This window comes from Pinus tabuliformis, chromosome 2_1 (genome assembly GCF_031772625.1).
Source record: "Pinus tabuliformis cultivar Carrire ecotype Pingquan chromosome 2_1, CPIR1, whole genome shotgun sequence".
NCBI classification, from domain to species: Eukaryota; Viridiplantae; Streptophyta; class Pinopsida; order Pinales; family Pinaceae; genus Pinus; species Pinus tabuliformis.
The window spans coordinates 738,546,447-738,565,210 of NC_142299.1; the positions used below are offsets into that span (position 1 = coordinate 738,546,447).

Consider the following 18,764-nt stretch of genomic DNA (forward strand, 5'->3'; position numbering starts at 1 on the left):
AAAGCGGACGGAAATTTATTTTGCAATAGAGTGATGAATAAGCTCCCTCGGTACCAATCTTTTGTTGTCATCATCTACTATTAGGTGCAATTGACTGGTTGCATGTAATTATTGTGATGCACTAAAAATCAAGTCAAAATCCCATGGTTGAGACGGATACTAAAACAAAGAAGTCTTCTGCATGTAACTTTGATATGGGATACAAATTGTTCATCTTTTCTTACTCGTACAAATAGTGAAGATTGATTATTTTCTTTCTTTAATAATTATTCGAAATCGCACTTTAGGGTGTTGATACCACTGATGCAAAGCACTTTATTACTGAAGAGAATGTGGAACGACTGCGACGAGCAAGAGCAACTCATACAGTGCAGGTCAATTTCTTTCCTTATAGCTGCTATACGTGTATGCATTTATGGACGTTTTTACTGTTTTTGGAATCGTTAATACATGCAAATAAGTGATATTTTCTCAATTATCCACTACATAGTCCTCCTTGCCACAATTTTAATCTCAAAGTATACTACTTTCAGCTCTCAGTTTTCGTTTTATTTATAAAGGTACTATCAAATATATCTGGAGGTCCAACCTTGTGCTTGTGAACCAATGATTTAGCTCTCTGTTTGATTTTTTACCTAAGCAATGCTTAGCTTTTAAAATTTCTTGATTAGTAAAATAATTTATTTTGTTGTCAAAATAGGGATTTTAACTTTACATTATGCTGGAGTACACGTTACAAATTTTTGATCGATACAAGTCATTCCTATTACAAAATGTTGACTTGTCTATATGGTTCACAAATCACAATACAACATACTTGGCGATGTTTGGTGTTACTCTGTGTTATCAAGTGGTATTACATACACACGGGTTTGTATTTTTGGCTTCTTTATATGCTATAATTGCATCTAATGTTGTCTGACAACTGGTTTTCCTCAAACCTATAACACATGGACATTCAACAAGTGGATATATAAATGTGTATAATGTCATGTAGCATGTAGTACAATCATATTCAAGCAGTAAGGGTGTGCCTTGCACTGTATGCACAAAGGACAAGTCCGTCATTGTTTCACGAAGTTAAATGCCTGATCCAAAACCTCCCCCCTGTATCCGAAGTATGCAATATATGGGTTAGCAGCTTTGTACTTTTGTTGCTCCTAAGACATGGTGGAACTCAGCATTGTTGAAAATAGTGTAAGCTTCATTTTCAACCATAATCGACCCTATATTATAGCATTTACTGTAGTTAGGTTTGAATTTGTTCCGAGTTTTTTGAAGACAAACGGTGGTGACGACTCTCTGACAGAAACAACAATACAACGCAAACTTCACAAATCGTCACTGATGCATCACGCTGCTTTCACACAGTAGCATCCCATATGCTTTCACAATCCAGACTTCATTGTTTTGTAGTGTCCACGCAATTGCATACAACTCACAACGATGAAGTCTCACGCCACACTTTCATACAATGCATTCATTCTTTACATAGGCTCGAAACGCAATCTCTTGCTGGCATGCTGCCTTAGAGATTTGTTTCAGAAGGCCCGAATGCCCTCAGAAAATTTCCCAGCGAAGACCCATTGAAAAAGATGAAATTTAAAAACCCAGAATGTCTTCAAAACTCCGGCCTACTGCTCAAGATATCTGTGACTACTCAAGGCCTCAGATCAATGATGTATATAGATTGATTTTTTTTTTACAATTTGTGGGGGATCTGAGCCTTTATTTTAGAGATACAGATGAAGGGTGAGCTTCTAATGGAGGCAACCTTACATTTATTTAAAATTTTGAAATTTGAAATATTTGGAGCCAAAACCAAACAACTACTTAGGCTGACATAACCTTTAATTATATCATAATTAATTAACCCTTTTCTCAAAGTCAAATTAGGCTAGGATAGACCTCATGTGAAGGATTATAAGCCCATCATAATCTATTTGAATTTTCTTGAGAATAGATGCCATTAATTAACCAAACATCAAGCTTCCTTCATCATCTTACTTTGGGGACCTTGACCATGCTTTCGGGGCACAGTTTTTGATCAGGCATATCTCCTCAGCCATGAGGCGTGCCACCTACCGTTGGAATCGGCACAACGAGGACTATCAATTGATGATGGTCTCACTTGCAATTTCACGATCTTCTTATCCAAAAGCTTCATCACAAGGGGGGCATCATGACTGCACCGCAACAGCTTTGCATCCTTTCGGAGTTTCTTGACCAGTGGAGCTTCCAATCACTGCAATCCATAGACGAATATTAAGAGCGTTCAAAGATGACATTGGCATCAATGACAACACCATTCAACATGATCACCGAAAAGGTATTCTAGGTTATATGGCTCAAGGTGATGTAAGTGTAAGCTAGGTAAATATTGTTGAAGAAAGGGTAACTAGGTTCGGTCTTCATAATGACATGATCTTTGTAAATGATGAAATAAAAAGAATAAAATTATTTTGTATGCCTTGCTGCATGGGCTTCATGAGCAAGAGGTTTATTTGTTAGTGGCTCCCATTTAGAGCCTTAGGATTTATTATTAAGTCAAAGAGTCAATATGAAGAAGCTCTTCTTGAGCCTATGTTCAATGTATACAAGTCTATAGAAATGTCTAACAACCCTCCAAAGATGAGCATAATCCCTCTTGAAGGAGTCGGCCTACAAATGAATTAAATACATTCATGTCGGCTCACTTGAAATGACACATCTCTTGATGAATACAAGTCGGCTTATTATGGAGACGAAACCACTATAAATACCCAGTTAGTGTCTGCGAAAAAGTATAGAACATAACTCAAATTATCTATGATTTTTGGATGGGTACAGGAAGTACAGAATTTCGGATGAGTACAGGGGTACGGTAATTTGGATGGGGATAGACCAACATCTCTGTAATTTTCAGATGGGTACAGTAGAGTACAGAACTCGGATGCCTCTGTAACCTCGGTGGGTAATTACAATATGTAATTATAGACTAGCAATCTCAGAATTCAGACATACATCTCTGTGATCTTCGGATGGGTACCACAGTCTTAATGATTACAGTCTCAGCCTCCTCACAGTCTCTGTGATACCATTAGATGATCACTGCAGCAATCTTACAGTCTCGACATATTTGTGAAGAGGAGGATCTTGGGCAGACACTCTATATCTTGGCATGGAAGTAAACATATAGACACAGTCATGGAAGGTCATGATCTCAGTGTCTCTAGATGTGACACTCCTATATGTATATACATATCTCAGTATAAGAACTCGTTGTTAAGATAAAAGATCTCCATGAAGGTGCAATTGTTTTGCAACAATAATGATCTCAGTGATGGCAGCAGTAATGAAGATCTCGGTGATGCAGTAGTGATAACCTCAGTGTTGCAGCAATGATGATGATCTTAGCGGTGACAATGAAGAGGATTGGTGTCTTGGTCTTGAAGTGGTTTAATAGGTCAAGGGTCATGGTCTTGGTATTCGTCAATTGGAATCTCTATAAGAAGAATTTCGTGTGGGTTTTCCTCTCAGAGAGTGGGAGGTTTTGGTCCTGGCAAAAATCCAACATCTTGTGTTCTTGTCTCTTTTGTTTTGGTAGCTATTTGATGAACTAAGTAGATACACTCTGATAATATCAAGAGAAGATTGTGCTAATAAGAAAAATTTAAAATACCTCACAAATAGTTATCATGGCAAGAAGAATCTTACTAACCTAATTTGCCCTAGATTCTTCAACATGGTATCAGAGCTAAGGTACTGAAGTCAAAGGAAGGGCAGCAAAGAGACATCCAAAGATCAAGTTTCAAGAAGAGATATTCAAGGATCAAGTCTCAAGCAGTCTACGACAACAAGAGCTTTTGTTTCCATAGTCATCATCAAAAGGCCACGAAGACCCTCATCAAGTTGTCTACAAAGTAAGGTAGCTCAAAGGACCAAAACAAAGATCACATCATCTCGAGAAATTTGAAACCCTAGAGCAGTTCTGACCTACACTACAAAAGAAGGCAAAGCATACTAAAGGCGAGAAGGCATTGTCATCTTTAAGATTATAAAAACAAGCAAGGATTATCTCCTTGAAGAAGATCTTCCGAGGAAGCAACAAATCCTCATTAAAAGGAGCAACCCTTTTCTATAGAAGAAAGGCTCTTTCGTTTGAAAGAAGATCATCCAAGAAGAAGCTCTAATACATCTTCTTCAACCATCATCAACGTGATCAAGTAGAAGAATTCATCTTCACTTGTCAAGTAAGTATATTTCATTCTATAATCAAGTTTGATTAAATGACTTCGTGTTTGCAAGGAGATCAATTAATCGGTTGGATCATCGCAATTCCTTGTATAAGAAAGGAGGATAGATATAGTCCTCGGAAGAGAAGTCATTGATCTCTATGGAAAAGTCTCTAAAGGTCAAGCATTGTTTGAATGCATGTAAAAGGATCAAGGGACTCATAGGATTCTTATGAAATCAGTCAAAGGTCCTCTCATCCCTATGTAACAGGAGAGGAGACATAAAAAGAGATATATGAAATGCTAGAAGATATATTCTCTGAAAATGCAGTAAAGAAGGTCATATCACTTAGACCTGATCTACACAAAATTGAAGGTATCAAAGAATGAAGGAATATCTTCATGAGATCTCAATTGGGAGATCTGGGAGAGATGATAAGAAGATAATCATCATTGTTCTAATTGATAAGCAAGGTAACAAATGACAAGAAAGTTACCTCATTCAACTTGTGGTCTCTATGCTAGATAGAAAAAGGCAAGTTGAGGGAAAAAGTGTTGAAGGTTAAAAGACTCAAACATTTGCAGAAAGGAAAGGGAAGTTTGGTCCTCAAACAAGACAGAACAATATAGCTAAGATTCAATGTTATAGAAAGATTTTGAAAAGAAAGCTCATATTGTCGGAAAGATGGAGGAAGTTGAGGAAAAGGGCCAAGGAAAGAGGGAGTAACAAATCTTTACTATGATTGAGATGGTATCCCTCACAAAAGGGTCTTATCATAAGCTCCTCAATCTTTTGATATGGCCATAACAATAAGATGCATCGTGGCATCATGGAAGCATTAGAAACAAGAGCTCATGACATCACCATGGGAATCCAGAAGGATAAAATCCAGGCAGTGAAACATGGAGGATATAGCTCTTGGGAACCTCATTGAACATTGAAGGAAAGGATGAAGTCATCTAGGACAAGGCTCATCATACATAAAGTCAAAAAGGAAACATCTGCCAAACGGGAATATACAAGATCCTCAAGATTCTTTGATGGAATCCTCATTGGAGGGTTCACTAATCTAGAGAGGAAGCAAATGTTTCATCAAAAACTTCAATTTGTGGAGTTCACGGGATGATGGTATGAAGACATGAGAGATGAAGCAGATCAAGGGGTTGAAGATCTTTTTAATCAAGGAAGCTACTGGAAGAAGCCTAGATGACCTAAAGGTAAAATGAGGTATGTATGCTTGTATTTACTATGATAAAGTCATGTTGAATGGTTGCACGTAACATGGATCACTACTTCTATCTTGAGAAACATGATCAAGAGAAAAAGGATATCCTCCTCTGAAAGGATGCAGGAAGGCATTAGTCACACTAGATGAAATCAACATAATATGTCCTCATATGAAGTATGAAGTGGTTGACTACAATTAAGAAACTCTGATGGAAAGCTCCTGGGAATGGAATGTGTGAAGAAGGAAGAGATCGTGAGATATGCAACCATGATGAAGGCGATCAACATCCAAAAGACTAAGAAGATTTGACTAGGAAATCTCTCGGAAAGATATGAAGACTCTAATGGAAGTCTGAAAAAGATGGAGACTCTTGACAATGGATATCTTTGGGAGATGTGTCAACATGTATGCAGGATGTTGATATCTACTGGAAGATGTCATGATGAAGATCCATCTCGTAAGGTACTATTTGATTTAGTGTTATGTTTTGATTTCTTGAATAATATCTGGTTGAGTTCATGCAAGGCTACTCGAACAAGAGTTGTAAGTACAAGTACAACTAGCATTCATGTGGTGGATGGAAATTCTTGAAAGAAACATGATGAGGAAGAAGTATCCATATGAAGAACGTTCCAGATATGTATCAAGAAGGCCACTTTCCATGAAGAAAGAAATGACATGACAGTCTAATAAGGAAAGTGATCGATGACTATTGCCCTACAAGAAAGAAGCTCAACTGAATTCCATGACATCAAGGAAAGAAAGTGATCAAATAGCTAAAGGACCCACGAAGAAGAAGCTGCTGATGAAAAGGAGAGTCCCTAGTTAAGAGGGAGCTCTGACAAGTCCCTAATTGAGAGGGAGCTTGGGAAAGTTCCTGGTCAGAGGGAACTTGGGTACATTCTTTTACAAGAATGGGCATATCTTCCCTAGTTGGGAGGGAGAGATAGACACAACATTCTTATCTTCACTTGGGAAGAAAGAATGGGGGATTGGGTAATCATATGGCATCTGATGTTCTTTGAGGATGTGTAGGGCATCCAAGATAAACGTAGGCAAGAGGACCGATATTCTTTGAGGGTTGGGAACCCAAGATAAGAATAGTCCTAGAAGGTCATACTCAGTGAACACCCGGGTGGGTATGTACCTTGAGAGACAATGATGAAGGTGTCTATAGTCATTGGTCTTGCCAACATTGTGCTCTGATCTGATGAGAGATAGAGTTGTCAGTAAAGGCCTTGATGTGGAAACAATGTTGGTTACTATGATGCTATACAGATGGGTTACCAATCTGATTCTTCTTATGAGAAATTCTTCAGATTGAGAATGACCAAGTACCATTATGAATACCTCCCTAGTTAAGAGGGAGTGTTCAAGAAAGGGTAACTAGGTTCGGTCTTCATAATGACATGATCTTTGTAGATGATGAAATAAAAAGAATAAAATTATTTTGTATGCCTTGCTGCATGGGTTTCATGAGCAAGAGGTTTATTTGTTAGTGGCTCCCATTAAGAGCCTTAGGATTTATTATTACATCAAAGAGTCAATATGAAGAAGCTCTTGTTGAGCCGTCTATAGAAATGTCTAACAACCCTCCAAAGACAAGCATAATCCCTCTTGAAGAAGTCGACCTACAAATGAATTAAATACACTCATGTTGGCTCACTTGAAATGACACATTTCTTGATGAATACAAGTTGGCTTATTATGGAGATGAAACCACTATAAATACCCAGCTAGGGTCTGCGCAAAACTATAGAACAAAACTCAGATTATCTATGATTTTCGGATGGGTACAGGAAGTACAAAGTTTCAGATGAGTACAGGGGTACAGTACTTCGGATGGGTACAGACCATCATCTTTGTAATTTTCGGATGGGTACACTAGAGTATAGAACTCTGATGCCTTTGTAACCTCGGTGGGCAGTAAGTAATTACAGACTTTTCAATCTTAAAATTCGGACATATATCTCTGTGATCTTCGGATGGGTACCACAGTCTTAATGATTACAATATCGGCCTCCTCACAGTCTCGGTGATACCATTACATGATCACTGAAGCAGCCTTACAGTCTCGGCATATTTGTGAAGAGGAGGATCTTGGGGAGACACTCTATATCTCGGCATAGAAGTAATCATATAGACATAGTCATTGAAGGTCATGATCTCGGTGTATCTAAATGCAACACTCCTATATGTCTATACATATCTCAATATAAGATCTCGTTGTTAAGATAAAAGATCTCCATGAAGGTGCAACAGTGTTGCAACAATAATGATCTTAGTGATGGCAACAGTAATTAAGCTCTCGGTGATGCAGTAGTGATAACTTGAGTGTTGCAGCAATGATGATGATCTCAACAGTGATAAAGAAGAGGATTGGTGTCTTGGTCTTGGAGTGGCTTAATAGGTCAAGGATCATGGTCTTGGTATTCATCAATTGGAATCTCTATAAGAAGAATTTCGTGCGGGTTTTCCTCTCAAAGAGTGAGAGGTTTTAGCCCTGGCAGAAAGCCAACATCTTGTGTTTTTGTCTCTTTTGTTTTGGTAGCTATTTGATGAACTAAGAAGATACACTCTAATAATATCAAGAGAAGATTGTGCTAATAAGCAAAAGTTAAAATTCCTCACAAATAGTTATCATGACAAGAAGAATCTTACTAACCTAATTTGCCCTAGATTCTTCAACAAATATACCCTTCAATATACAAAGACAACGCATTTTTGTATTGGAGCATAGCATCTGTAATATTCCTACTAGAAAATACTGTGATAAACAAATAAAAAATTCCACATGCAACACGTAAAATCCAACATACAATGAGTACCCACAAATTTAGCCAAAAACTGCGCAGATCTAAGCCATTTTATTATATGTAAGAGGAAATTACAAATCCGAATAGATTGTGTCCACCTGCGCTTGCTAAAGCAAGCTTGACAACCTCAGGTGAGAAATTGTGTTGCCTTGATGCTAAAAAGTACTTACCCTTCAATTTTTGCACTCACCGTGGAAATCTGCAACTGTTGGCTAGAAATAAGCTGCTGTTTGGCCCCTCTAGAGTGCTCAGAAAATTTTGAGAAATTCGCCTTGGCCTCTCCTAAAGAAACCCACAAAGACTCCGAAAGGGTTGGCCCTGATTCCAACATGCGAAATTCACCCCAATTATAGCATGCTCCTCAACCAGCTGGATAATTCGACCCTCCAAGAAATTCTGCTGCCCAATTCGTCCAAAATGGTGAGTAGCCCTCTCCCAAAATTATCCTTATGCCTCCAAGCTTACTCAACTCCAAAACCCTGGAATGAGCCCTCACAACAATTGGCCTTTACAAGTGACTGCGCAGACCCAGTCCAGTCACTTCTGCGCTAGCCCATATGAAGAAATTTCGACTGGTAGTGTAGCCCCTCCAACCATCAGACAAACCCCTGCAAAATAGCAGCTAAACTCTAAGGGAAATTGCCCCTAAATTCTCAGAAATGGTGTTGCTCTGTAGCTCACTCCCTTCAACAATATGTGGTCCCTCTTTGCGCCCAATCTGCTCTAGAATGCCACGAATTAACCTGTAGAAATACCTCCAGAATAACTCCACAATGCAACAATGGCCTCGCTAGGGCAGCACTCGAAGTCCATCGAAGAAAGAGTTGAGATTTCCCCTCAGAAATCTCATGTGTTGAACAACACTTGCAGACTTGGCTCAACAGCTCAAGCATGCTAGGTAAGTTTGTTTGTCAAAGGTTCAAAATCCCCAAAATGATGCATGCTTCTCCTATTTATCCTCGAGCTTCCTTTTCTCCATCTGGGTCCCATGCATCGCCCCCCTCTTGACTTTCTCCCTCCAAAGTGTGAATTGTCTAAGGAGTGCGTATTTCCCTTTGGGCCCCACCATCCACTAAGAGTTCGATTTGCCTCTCTTCCCCTATGTTTGAGCCTTCCTTGGCCAAAAATTGCAAGGGGGGTCCTCCAAACCACTTTCCCTAAAGTTGAAAACCAAAAATGTCAAAATTGAGCAAAATTGTATTATCATAGTCCTCCCTGCCAAAATGTTGCTTGCCCTCAAGCAACTATAGAGATGGGTGTTGAAGTATTTGTTCACCCTCCCAAGTGGCACCCTGATCGGGCATGTTCTTCCACTTGATCAGAAATTCCCTGATAACTCTACTTCCAAACCTCCTCTCCCTGGTCTCTAGAATAGCCTCAGGGTTAAGAACCAGATGCCCATCATCATCCAACGGAGGTAGCTCTGTAGCTACTGTCACATGTTGCCCCAATACCTTCGTGAGGCACGAGACATGGAAAACATTGTGCACCTTGCTTCCGGGTGGAAACTCCAGCTCGTATGTCACCTCACCAATCCTCCTGATCACCTTGTAGGGCCCATAAAAACGTGGTTGTGGCTTCTCGGCCCCCTTCTGCTTCAGCGTGTACTGCCTGTATGGCTGGAGACGCAAGAATACCATGTCTCCCACCTCAAAGTGTCTCTCGACCTGGTGCCTGTCTGCATGCATTTTCTGCTGATTTTGGGCTGTCTGCAAATTATCTTTGAGAGCCTTAAGGATGTTTTGGCTCTCATGCATCCAATCCCCGGCTGTCTCCGAAAACAAGTTCAACAAAAGATAAAGCATCATATCCATATAAGGCTCGAAAAGGTCACATACCAATAGACATATGATAGGTAGTATTGCAGCAATATGCCCCCAAGTGCAACCACCTCACCCAAGCTCGCTACTGCCCTGTCATGTAGTTCCGCAAATATCCCTTCAACCACTTATTAACGATCTTGGTATTCTCGTCTATCTAAGGGTGGTAGCTGGTACTGGGAGTGAGCTCTGTGCCCACTAGCCTGAAGAGCTCCTACCAAAATGCCCTCATGAAGCGACTGTCCTTGTCACTGACTATGGTCTTGGGGAGACCATGCATCTGGAAAATCTCCTTGAAGAATAGCTCTGCAAACTGCAAAGCAATGTACCTGGTGGGGATAGCAAAGAAGTGGGCATACTTCGTCAACCGGTCCACCACCACATATATACAGTCATGACCTTGCACCATAGGGAGTCCTGTAATGAAGTCTATCGAGATGCTCTCCCACTTCCCCTTAGGAATGGGAAGCGGTTGAAGTAACCCAACAAGATGAGTCAACTCCCCTTTGTTCCTCTAGCAGGTCTCACACTCTTGCACATGCCTCAACACATCCCCCTTGAGGCCCCTCCAAGTGAAACGCTCCGTAACTGTCCTATAAGTCTCCAGGAACCCTTGATATCCTGACAATGGCGAATCATGTGTTGCATGGAGAATCTTTTCCCTGAACTGTTAGCCAGGTACCAGATATATGTGCCCCTTGTAGTGAATGAAATCATCCATCACCAGGTAGTGCTCATCCCCATGAGTACCATCCAAGATCTCACACGCCTGTTGATCCTTGGAGTACTCCACCAAAATTTGTGCCTTCCAATCATGGCAAATGCTCATAAGTGAAAGTGCTGATGGCCTCATGGATAGGGCATCTGCCACTATGTTCTGCTTGCCCTTTGACATACTCTATATGAAAGTTGTAGGCCTGAATCCTGCTGACCCACTTCTGTTGCCTCTCATTAAGGCCCTTTTGCTCCAAAAAGTGGCGAAGACTGTTGTGATCAGTCTTCACTTTGAACCTATTACCCACCAAATACTGTCAGAATTTGGCTAGCGCATGCATAATGGCCAACATCTCCTTGTCATAGATAGAGTGCGACCTCTCATGACTAAGGAGTTTCCGATTCTCGAAAGTTGTCGGGTGGCCCCCCTGTGACAATACTGCGACAATGCTCCACCTAATGCATCACACTCCAAGGTGAATGGTTGTGTAAAATCGGGCAAAGCCAACATCGGACAATTTCTCATCACCTTCTTGAGGTGCTCAAATGCTGCCTGCACCCTGTCCATCCATGCAAATGCTCCCTTCTTAGTCAAATCTGTGAGGGGTGCTGCTAGTTGTGAGAAGTCCTTTACAAAATTCCTGTAATATGTGCAAATGCCTACATATCTCGTCAACTCAGTCACATTATGGGGAATTGGCCAGTCCTGGATGGCTCTAGTCTTCTCCTCATGCACCCACACTCCATCCTCCCCGATAATGTGCCCCAAGTAGAGCATCTCAGTCAACCCAAACTCACACTAGGACAACTTCACATAAAACTGTTGCCCCTCCAAAATATGAAGCACCTCCTCTACATGCTGCAGGTGCTCCTCTCATGTCCTACTATAAATCAATATGTTGTCAAAGAACACCAGCACAAACCGACACAACTGCTTGTGGAACACATGGTTCATGCAAGACTGGAAGGTAGCAGGTGCATTGGTCAGCCCAAAGGCCATAACCAAAAACTCAAAGTGGCCGTAGTGACACTTGAAAGTTGTCTTAGAGATATCTTGATCCCTCACTCGAATCTGATGGTACCCCAAACGCAATGTTGATTTGGGGTAGCATCGGATGTGCTCTAGCCACGAAATTTGGTGGAGAGGTTGGCGCACATGAGATATCCAATACCCAGAAAGGGTTTGGGCAGATTTTAAACAGTTCAGGAGATATTAAAATAATTAATATTTTTAATGGAGTCCCTAAGTCTAAACTTAGGGAAATTAAAATATTAATGTGGATTAATATGAAACTGTGTTAGAATGGTCCAAAAGACATGGATCAAGCCAGATCTAATCTTAGCTGTTGATTAGGGACTTAATCTCGACCGTTGATATGTCAACGAGAAAAGTATAAGACGCGGCTTGAGGGTCACTTGGAGAGTACACTAGAGTGATCAATCATTCTATTCTTTAGAGTGGGGTTTGCTAAGAGAGATAGAATCAGTGATCGGAGTTGCAGGTGAGGGGCATTGAGTACAGAGAGACAGAGAGGCAGAGATAGTGCCAGAAGAGCAGCAAATAGCTAGAGAGAGTGACACAGTAGTAGCCAGGGCTCACGCAGAGGCAGCCGGGAGCTGCGCAGAGCCTCAGAGAGGCCAGTGTTGCTGACGCAGAGGGCCAGAAAGCTGACACAGGGCCTCCTAAGGTTGACGCAAACCCATTGAGGGTGATGTAGGGCCAGCGCTGGGCAGAGAGGGGTTGACGCAGTCCAGAAAGGGCAGACGATGGGGTTTCTGTGGCAGATTGGAGCTAAGGAGCTGCTAGAAGGATTATCCGGGGTTTCAGCCAAGATATTTGTCTCAAACTGAGAGGTGTTACTGCCAAGGAAATTCTCTATTGGGTAGGTCGGTTTTGGCACCCAGATTGTACTCTGATATTGCTTAATAAGAAAACCCTCAGATCACTGCTCCAGTTTTCCCACATTGGGTTTTTCTGGGGACATTGGTCCAAAAATAATGGTGTCATTTGGTGTGATTGTTTCTGTTTCTTTCAGTTGTTGATCTGTAATATGTTGAGCATGCACTAATGTTTATTTTCAGTGTTTACATTGTAAATAACTTGTTAAGTAACGAAACAAGTAGGTAGGAATCATAGTTGTGGGGGAGCGCCCCCCTCCCTCCGAACCTGCTCCCGAATCCCGCTCCGGGCCGGAGCGGCTCTGGAGCGCGCTCCCGAAATCGCTCCCGGACGGGAGCGATTTTCGGGAGCGCGCTCCCTTAAAAAAATTTGCGCTCCCTGCCATTTTCGGGAGCGCATCGGGGAGCGGTCGCTCCGTCGCTCCCGGAGCGATTTTTTAAGCCCGGGAGCGATCGGGGAGCGATCGCTCCCGATTGCTCCCGGGCATTAAAAAATCGCTCCGGGAGCGTTTCGCGCGGCGCCGGGAGCGGTTAGGCGGAAAAAAATTCCGCGGACGTAAAAAAAATTGAATTTAAAAAAAAAATTGTTTTAAAAGCCCAAAGGGCATAAAAAAATTTCATTATCAAACCATTGAGCAAGAGCTTGGCAAAGAGCAAGAGCAAAGGAGCAAGGAGCAAGTGCTGAGGAGCGAGGAGCGAGGAGCAAGCCTGCAGAGGTAAGTAACTTAGTAATTTAGTTAGTCTAGTTAGTTTAATTTAGTTAGGTAGTAATTTAGTTAATTTAATTTAGTTTATTGAGTTTAAAAATTATGAATTTGAATTAAATTAATTAATTAATCCCAATAAATTAAATTAATTTGCAGATTCTTGAATCAAAACCCTACAAACATCAAACACCATGGACCTGGCTATATTTCTGGGCATTTTCCTCTTCCTGGTCCCTTTTATGGTTATTATGGTGCTGGAGAGTAGGAAACGGAGGGGCCAAACTGAAGAGGGGGATGAAGAAGCTGGAGAAAGTCGAATTGGTGAAAACCCCAGTGAGGAGGAGCTGGAGGAGGGTGAACATGACCCTCAAAAAACTAAACAAGACCAAACTCCATTGTGGAAATATGTTAACAGGGCTGAAACAGGGAGAGGGGGTGGAACCACTAAATTTCATTGCCCCCATTGCAACACTGATTACACAGGTTCATACACCTGTGCTAGAAGACACCTCTGCGGGAAAAGGCCATGGGATGGAGACAAACAAATAGGAATCAAAACTTGTACAACGGTGTCAGCAGCGGATAGAGCCAAATACATAAGGGAAGAGGAGGAAGCCCAATATAGATCAAAAAAATCAAGGGGTTTCTTTGAACCAAGCTCACAATCACAAAGAACTCCTTTAGCATCCTCCCAAGGCAGTGGATATGGAGGCACAGGGTCATCATCTTTAAGGCGTAGAACCATATCAGATTTCCTTGATGAGGGGTGTAGGAATGATGTGGATTCAAAGGTTTACAGGTTTCTCTATGCATGTGGGATACCATTCAATGTTCTTCGCTCACCTTATTGGCACGAAATGGTTTCTGCCATAAATGATGCCCCTAAAGGATACAAGAGCCCTGGGTATGACAAGGCAAGAACCGTTGGCCTTGATCATGAAAAAGCAAAAATATCACATTCTTTGAATAGAATGACAAGTTCTTGGACTGACCATGGGGTGTCCATTGTATTTGATGGATGGACAAATGTAAAAGGCAAGCCATTGATAAGTGTTCTTGCTGTGTCCGTTAGTGGTCCCATCTTTCTAGCTGCACATGATTACTCAGACAAGTTCAAGACCGCCATCAACATTGCAGAAGCATTACTTGAAACAATTGAGCGTATTGGCCCATACAATGTCATCCAAGTCATCACTGATAATGCTCCTAATTGTAAGGTAGCGGGAGCAATTATTGAGGATAAATACCCCAACATATTTTGGTCTGGATGTTTGGTTCACACATTGAACCTTCTGTTGCATGATATTGTCAAGAACAAAAATGAACAATACCAATGGATTGGTGATTTGTACAAGAAAGGCAAACAAATGATAACATTTATTACAAATCATAGCAATACCCATGGCCTTTTCTACAGTCACTCGAGATTGGAGTTGTTGAAGATTGCGAAGACCAGATTTGGTAGCTATTACCTCACCTTCAGGCGCCTTTTGAAGGTAAGAGAGGCATTAGCTAGCATGGTATCAAGTCCACATTGGCAGGTATTAAAGGAAAGGGCTACAAATGTAGCTGACATGGGAGGTTTTGAAATGGTGGAGGAGGCCGCTCTTGATGGGCAGTTTTGGACAAGTTTGAGGCAGGTATTGGATTTCACCAAGCCAATTTATCACATGATTCGGTTTGCAGATACAGACAAACCAATGATTGGCGAGGTGTATGAGCAAATGGATACCATGTTGGGGGAAATAAAAGATATTGTTCATAATAGAGATCCCAACTTGTACAAACTGATTCATGATTGTGTGTGAACGGTGGAATAGGCTTAATCTTCCACTACATTGCTTGGCGTATATCCTTATGCCAAAATACTACTCTACATCTTGGTTGGGCCAACCTGCAGCAGGGGGTGGGGTTAGGACCAAACCCCATTTAGATCCAGAGGTAACTAAAGGATATTTGGAAGCATTAGAAAAGTTGGTACCTGACAGGGAGGAATGTGCCGCTGTGCGCTTTGAAATAGGCAGATACTTCAGTGGCACTGGTTTGTATGGTAACTTCCATGCAATGGATGACAGAGATAGATTTGATACTCTCACATGGTGGGAAACATATGGCGGGCATGGACTTTTGCCAAAATTGGCAAAAAAAGTTATTTCACATGTTGTAAATACTTCTTCTGCAGAGAGGTGTTGGAGCACCTACAGCTACATACATAATGTGAAAAGAAACAGACTCAATGAAAACCGAGCAGAAAGCTTGGTTTATGTGCACTACAACTTGAGGTTGTTGAGTCATTACTGTGATCGGGCTTATGAGGATCCCACATATAAAATTTGGGACAATCACCCAGAGGATGACAATTTGGAGGATGGCATTGTACATATTGAAGAACTGGAAGAGGAAATTGTAAGGGATGAAGATGAAGCAGCTGCAGCAGCCATGCCACCTCCACCTCCACCTCCACCATCCAGTAGCAGTGCTCGAGGTCCGAGTCTTGTTCCTTTGCTGTCGCCACCTCCATCTACACCCTCACGTGGAGGTTCTAGTTCTGGTCGTCGGTCTGTGCGGGAGACTCCTAGAAGACCACCACGACCTGCTTATACTCCTGGAGACTCTCGTGGCAAGGGCCACATGTAGATTTACAGTTTACTTGTCTTTTTTAGTTTCTATTAGACTTTAGTTTTCATAACTATTTAGTTTTGAGTCCTTGACTCTTGACTCTTGACTCTTTCATAGCATAATGATATTTTTTGTAAACAATATATCACTGTGACAATGAAAATTTGAAGTTTGAAGTTGGGCCTTGGCAATTATAACTCATTGGTAATGATTGTGAATTATGAATATGATGCTTCGTGAAAGACTAAAGTTGTTTCATTTCATTTCATTATTCATGTTTCATTTTATAAATTTATAACATTTCATATCATGTTAACAGTTAGAAGTTAGGACTTAGAAATATCTTAGATATTACTTCTTGTAATGGTTAAACTTAGCTTACAAGTACAACTTTGGTGATCAATGATGATAAATGTTATTGAATTTTCAATTTTGAAAGCTTGAAGTTGAAACTTTAAGATTGAATTTGATGAATCATGATTCATGAGACTCAATATGTTGCGGTTGTAATATGTATTTTACTAACTTGTGGACATGGTTGATGACGATTATAATTTCTAGATGATTGATGTGATATGGTTCAATGATCAATCTATGTTTTTTTATGTTTTTTATGTCTAATTCATCATTCTACATGTTTTTGTTGACATATCTGTATCAAAAATTAAAAAATATATATATTTTAAAAAATCGCTCCCGGATTCGCTCCCAAACCGGGAGCTTCTGAAAATGGTCGCTCCCGCTCCCTTTTTCACTCCCGCTCCCCGCTCCCGCTCCCGCTCCCAAGCAACATGGGTAGGAATAAATAAGATAAAGTGCATGGAGGGTTTCTAACTGGTAGACTTAGAAACTTCAACACGTAAGTCTATCTTAGAGAAGTACTTGGCTCCTCTAAGCTCATCCATAAGCTCGTCTATGCGGAGAATGGGGTACTAGTCCTTCAACGTCTTCTTGTTAAGAGCTTTGTAGTCAATGCACATCCGCAATGTGCCATCCTTCTTCTTCACCAGAACAACTAATGAAGCGAAAGGACTAGAGTTGGGCCTAATTTGCCCCAATGCTAGCAACTCATGAATAGACCGCTCAATCTCATCTCGATGGGTCTTGGGATGTCTGTATGGGGTCATGATAATTGCTTGCACCCCTGAAGGCTGACTCTAGCTCGATGGTGTGCTCAAACCCCTTGTCAGGTGGTCATCCTGGTGGGATGTCTCCAAATACTGCTGGGTACTTGTCTAGAATGGCCTGAATGTCTGGGTGTGGTGGTTTGGACCTATGTCACATGGTTCGAGTTGGAATTCGAGTTCGACAACGATTAAGTTCGATTCGAATTCGAATTTTCCGATCAGGTTCGAATGAGGTTCGGCATTGGGTTCGACTATACATATTTTTCAATATATATATATATATATATATATATATATATATATATATATATATGACAAAATAATAGAAAATTCAAAACCAGATGGCTTGCAACATTACATAGATATCAACCACAGGCCAAATTGGCACACAAGGTATGACAAAAACACTATCAGCAATATTATTACAGAAGTGAGGGAAGATGCTATTGCATAAACCCAGGAGCAAACATAGGATATGCCACTATAGTAGGTGAAAGTGCTGCCCACAAAAGGATGAAAGGTGACCCTTTATTGCTGCCTAAAAAAGGTAGAGTAACTTGTCTAATGACTCACTAACTGGTAGAATGCTGTCATAATAATTGCAGATCAGCTCTGTCTGCTGGTTGCCATATTTCTGCCAAATCCGACAGGATGCCAATTCCTAAAATAGGTAAGTGAAGGGTGAATATAACTCTGGAGGAATGCACCCTCCACTCTAGTCAAGCATAAAGCATTTAACTGTCATCATGAAGGCATGAAGACTACACGAACACTTGAAAGAAATTACTGCTAGACTGTTATCATACCGACACCCTCCAGGCTGCCACAACCTGTTAAAATCAACACCTCAAATAGATTTTCAAATCAGGTGTCAGACTGTCATATAATTCTATTAAGATACTGCCCAAAATAGGATTAGAAACTACCAGAAGCTATGCCTTTCTAACTGCTACACGACTGTACCCTAGTGCTATCATAAACGCTGACATACTTATGAAATCCATTTTTAGAATAGGCTGTAGCCATCCGTTTTCAGAATAGGTTGTAGCCTGTAACAACCCTAAAACAAACCTTGTTCCCAAGTCAACTCCAACCACATGATTCAGACTCATCCCATCAACCAATGGTATCCCAAGACACGTGTAAAAGGAAAAACTACATTTTAACAAATATTAACCCTAACCTAACGGTGGACTTACAAGTTACATAATACATTTTAGCACTGATCTAAAAACATATGGAACACAAATCAGAATGTTGTGAACATATAATTTACTGTGTGCAAAGATAATCACGTGCCTAATAAAAAAAACCAGCGAACTGTAAATCGAACCTTAACAAATTCGTTTAACTTCGTGTTCAGGTTCGTTGAAGTTCGTTCAGGTTCGTTGTAGTTCATTCAGGTTCGAGTTCGTTCAGGTTCGACTTTAGGTTCGAATTGAACCTGAGCGAATTTCAAATTTTTTTCAGGTTCGCCGAATTTCGAACTTGAACCTTCAAGTTCGCCGAACCCTGTGACATAGGTTTGGACTTCCCCCCTGCATCAGATATCATGAGCTCCACAACCCACGCTATAGGCCCATGTCTCAAGTTTGCCTCCATCCTGTGTGCTGACACTG

General features: G+C 41.0%; 1 protein-coding gene across 1 annotated transcript in view; it reads left to right on the plus strand.

Moving 5' to 3' along the window:
- The window catches only part of LOC149202700 (isoaspartyl peptidase/L-asparaginase 1-like), a 99,593-nt gene that overhangs the window by 63,948 nt on the left and 16,881 nt on the right, over positions 1–18,764 (plus strand). Inside the window, exon 3 of the mRNA XM_089403211.1 lies at positions 288–374. Within this exon, the coding sequence (XP_089259337.1) occupies positions 288–374 (87 nt within the window). The remainder of the gene's footprint in view (positions 1–287; positions 375–18,764) is intronic.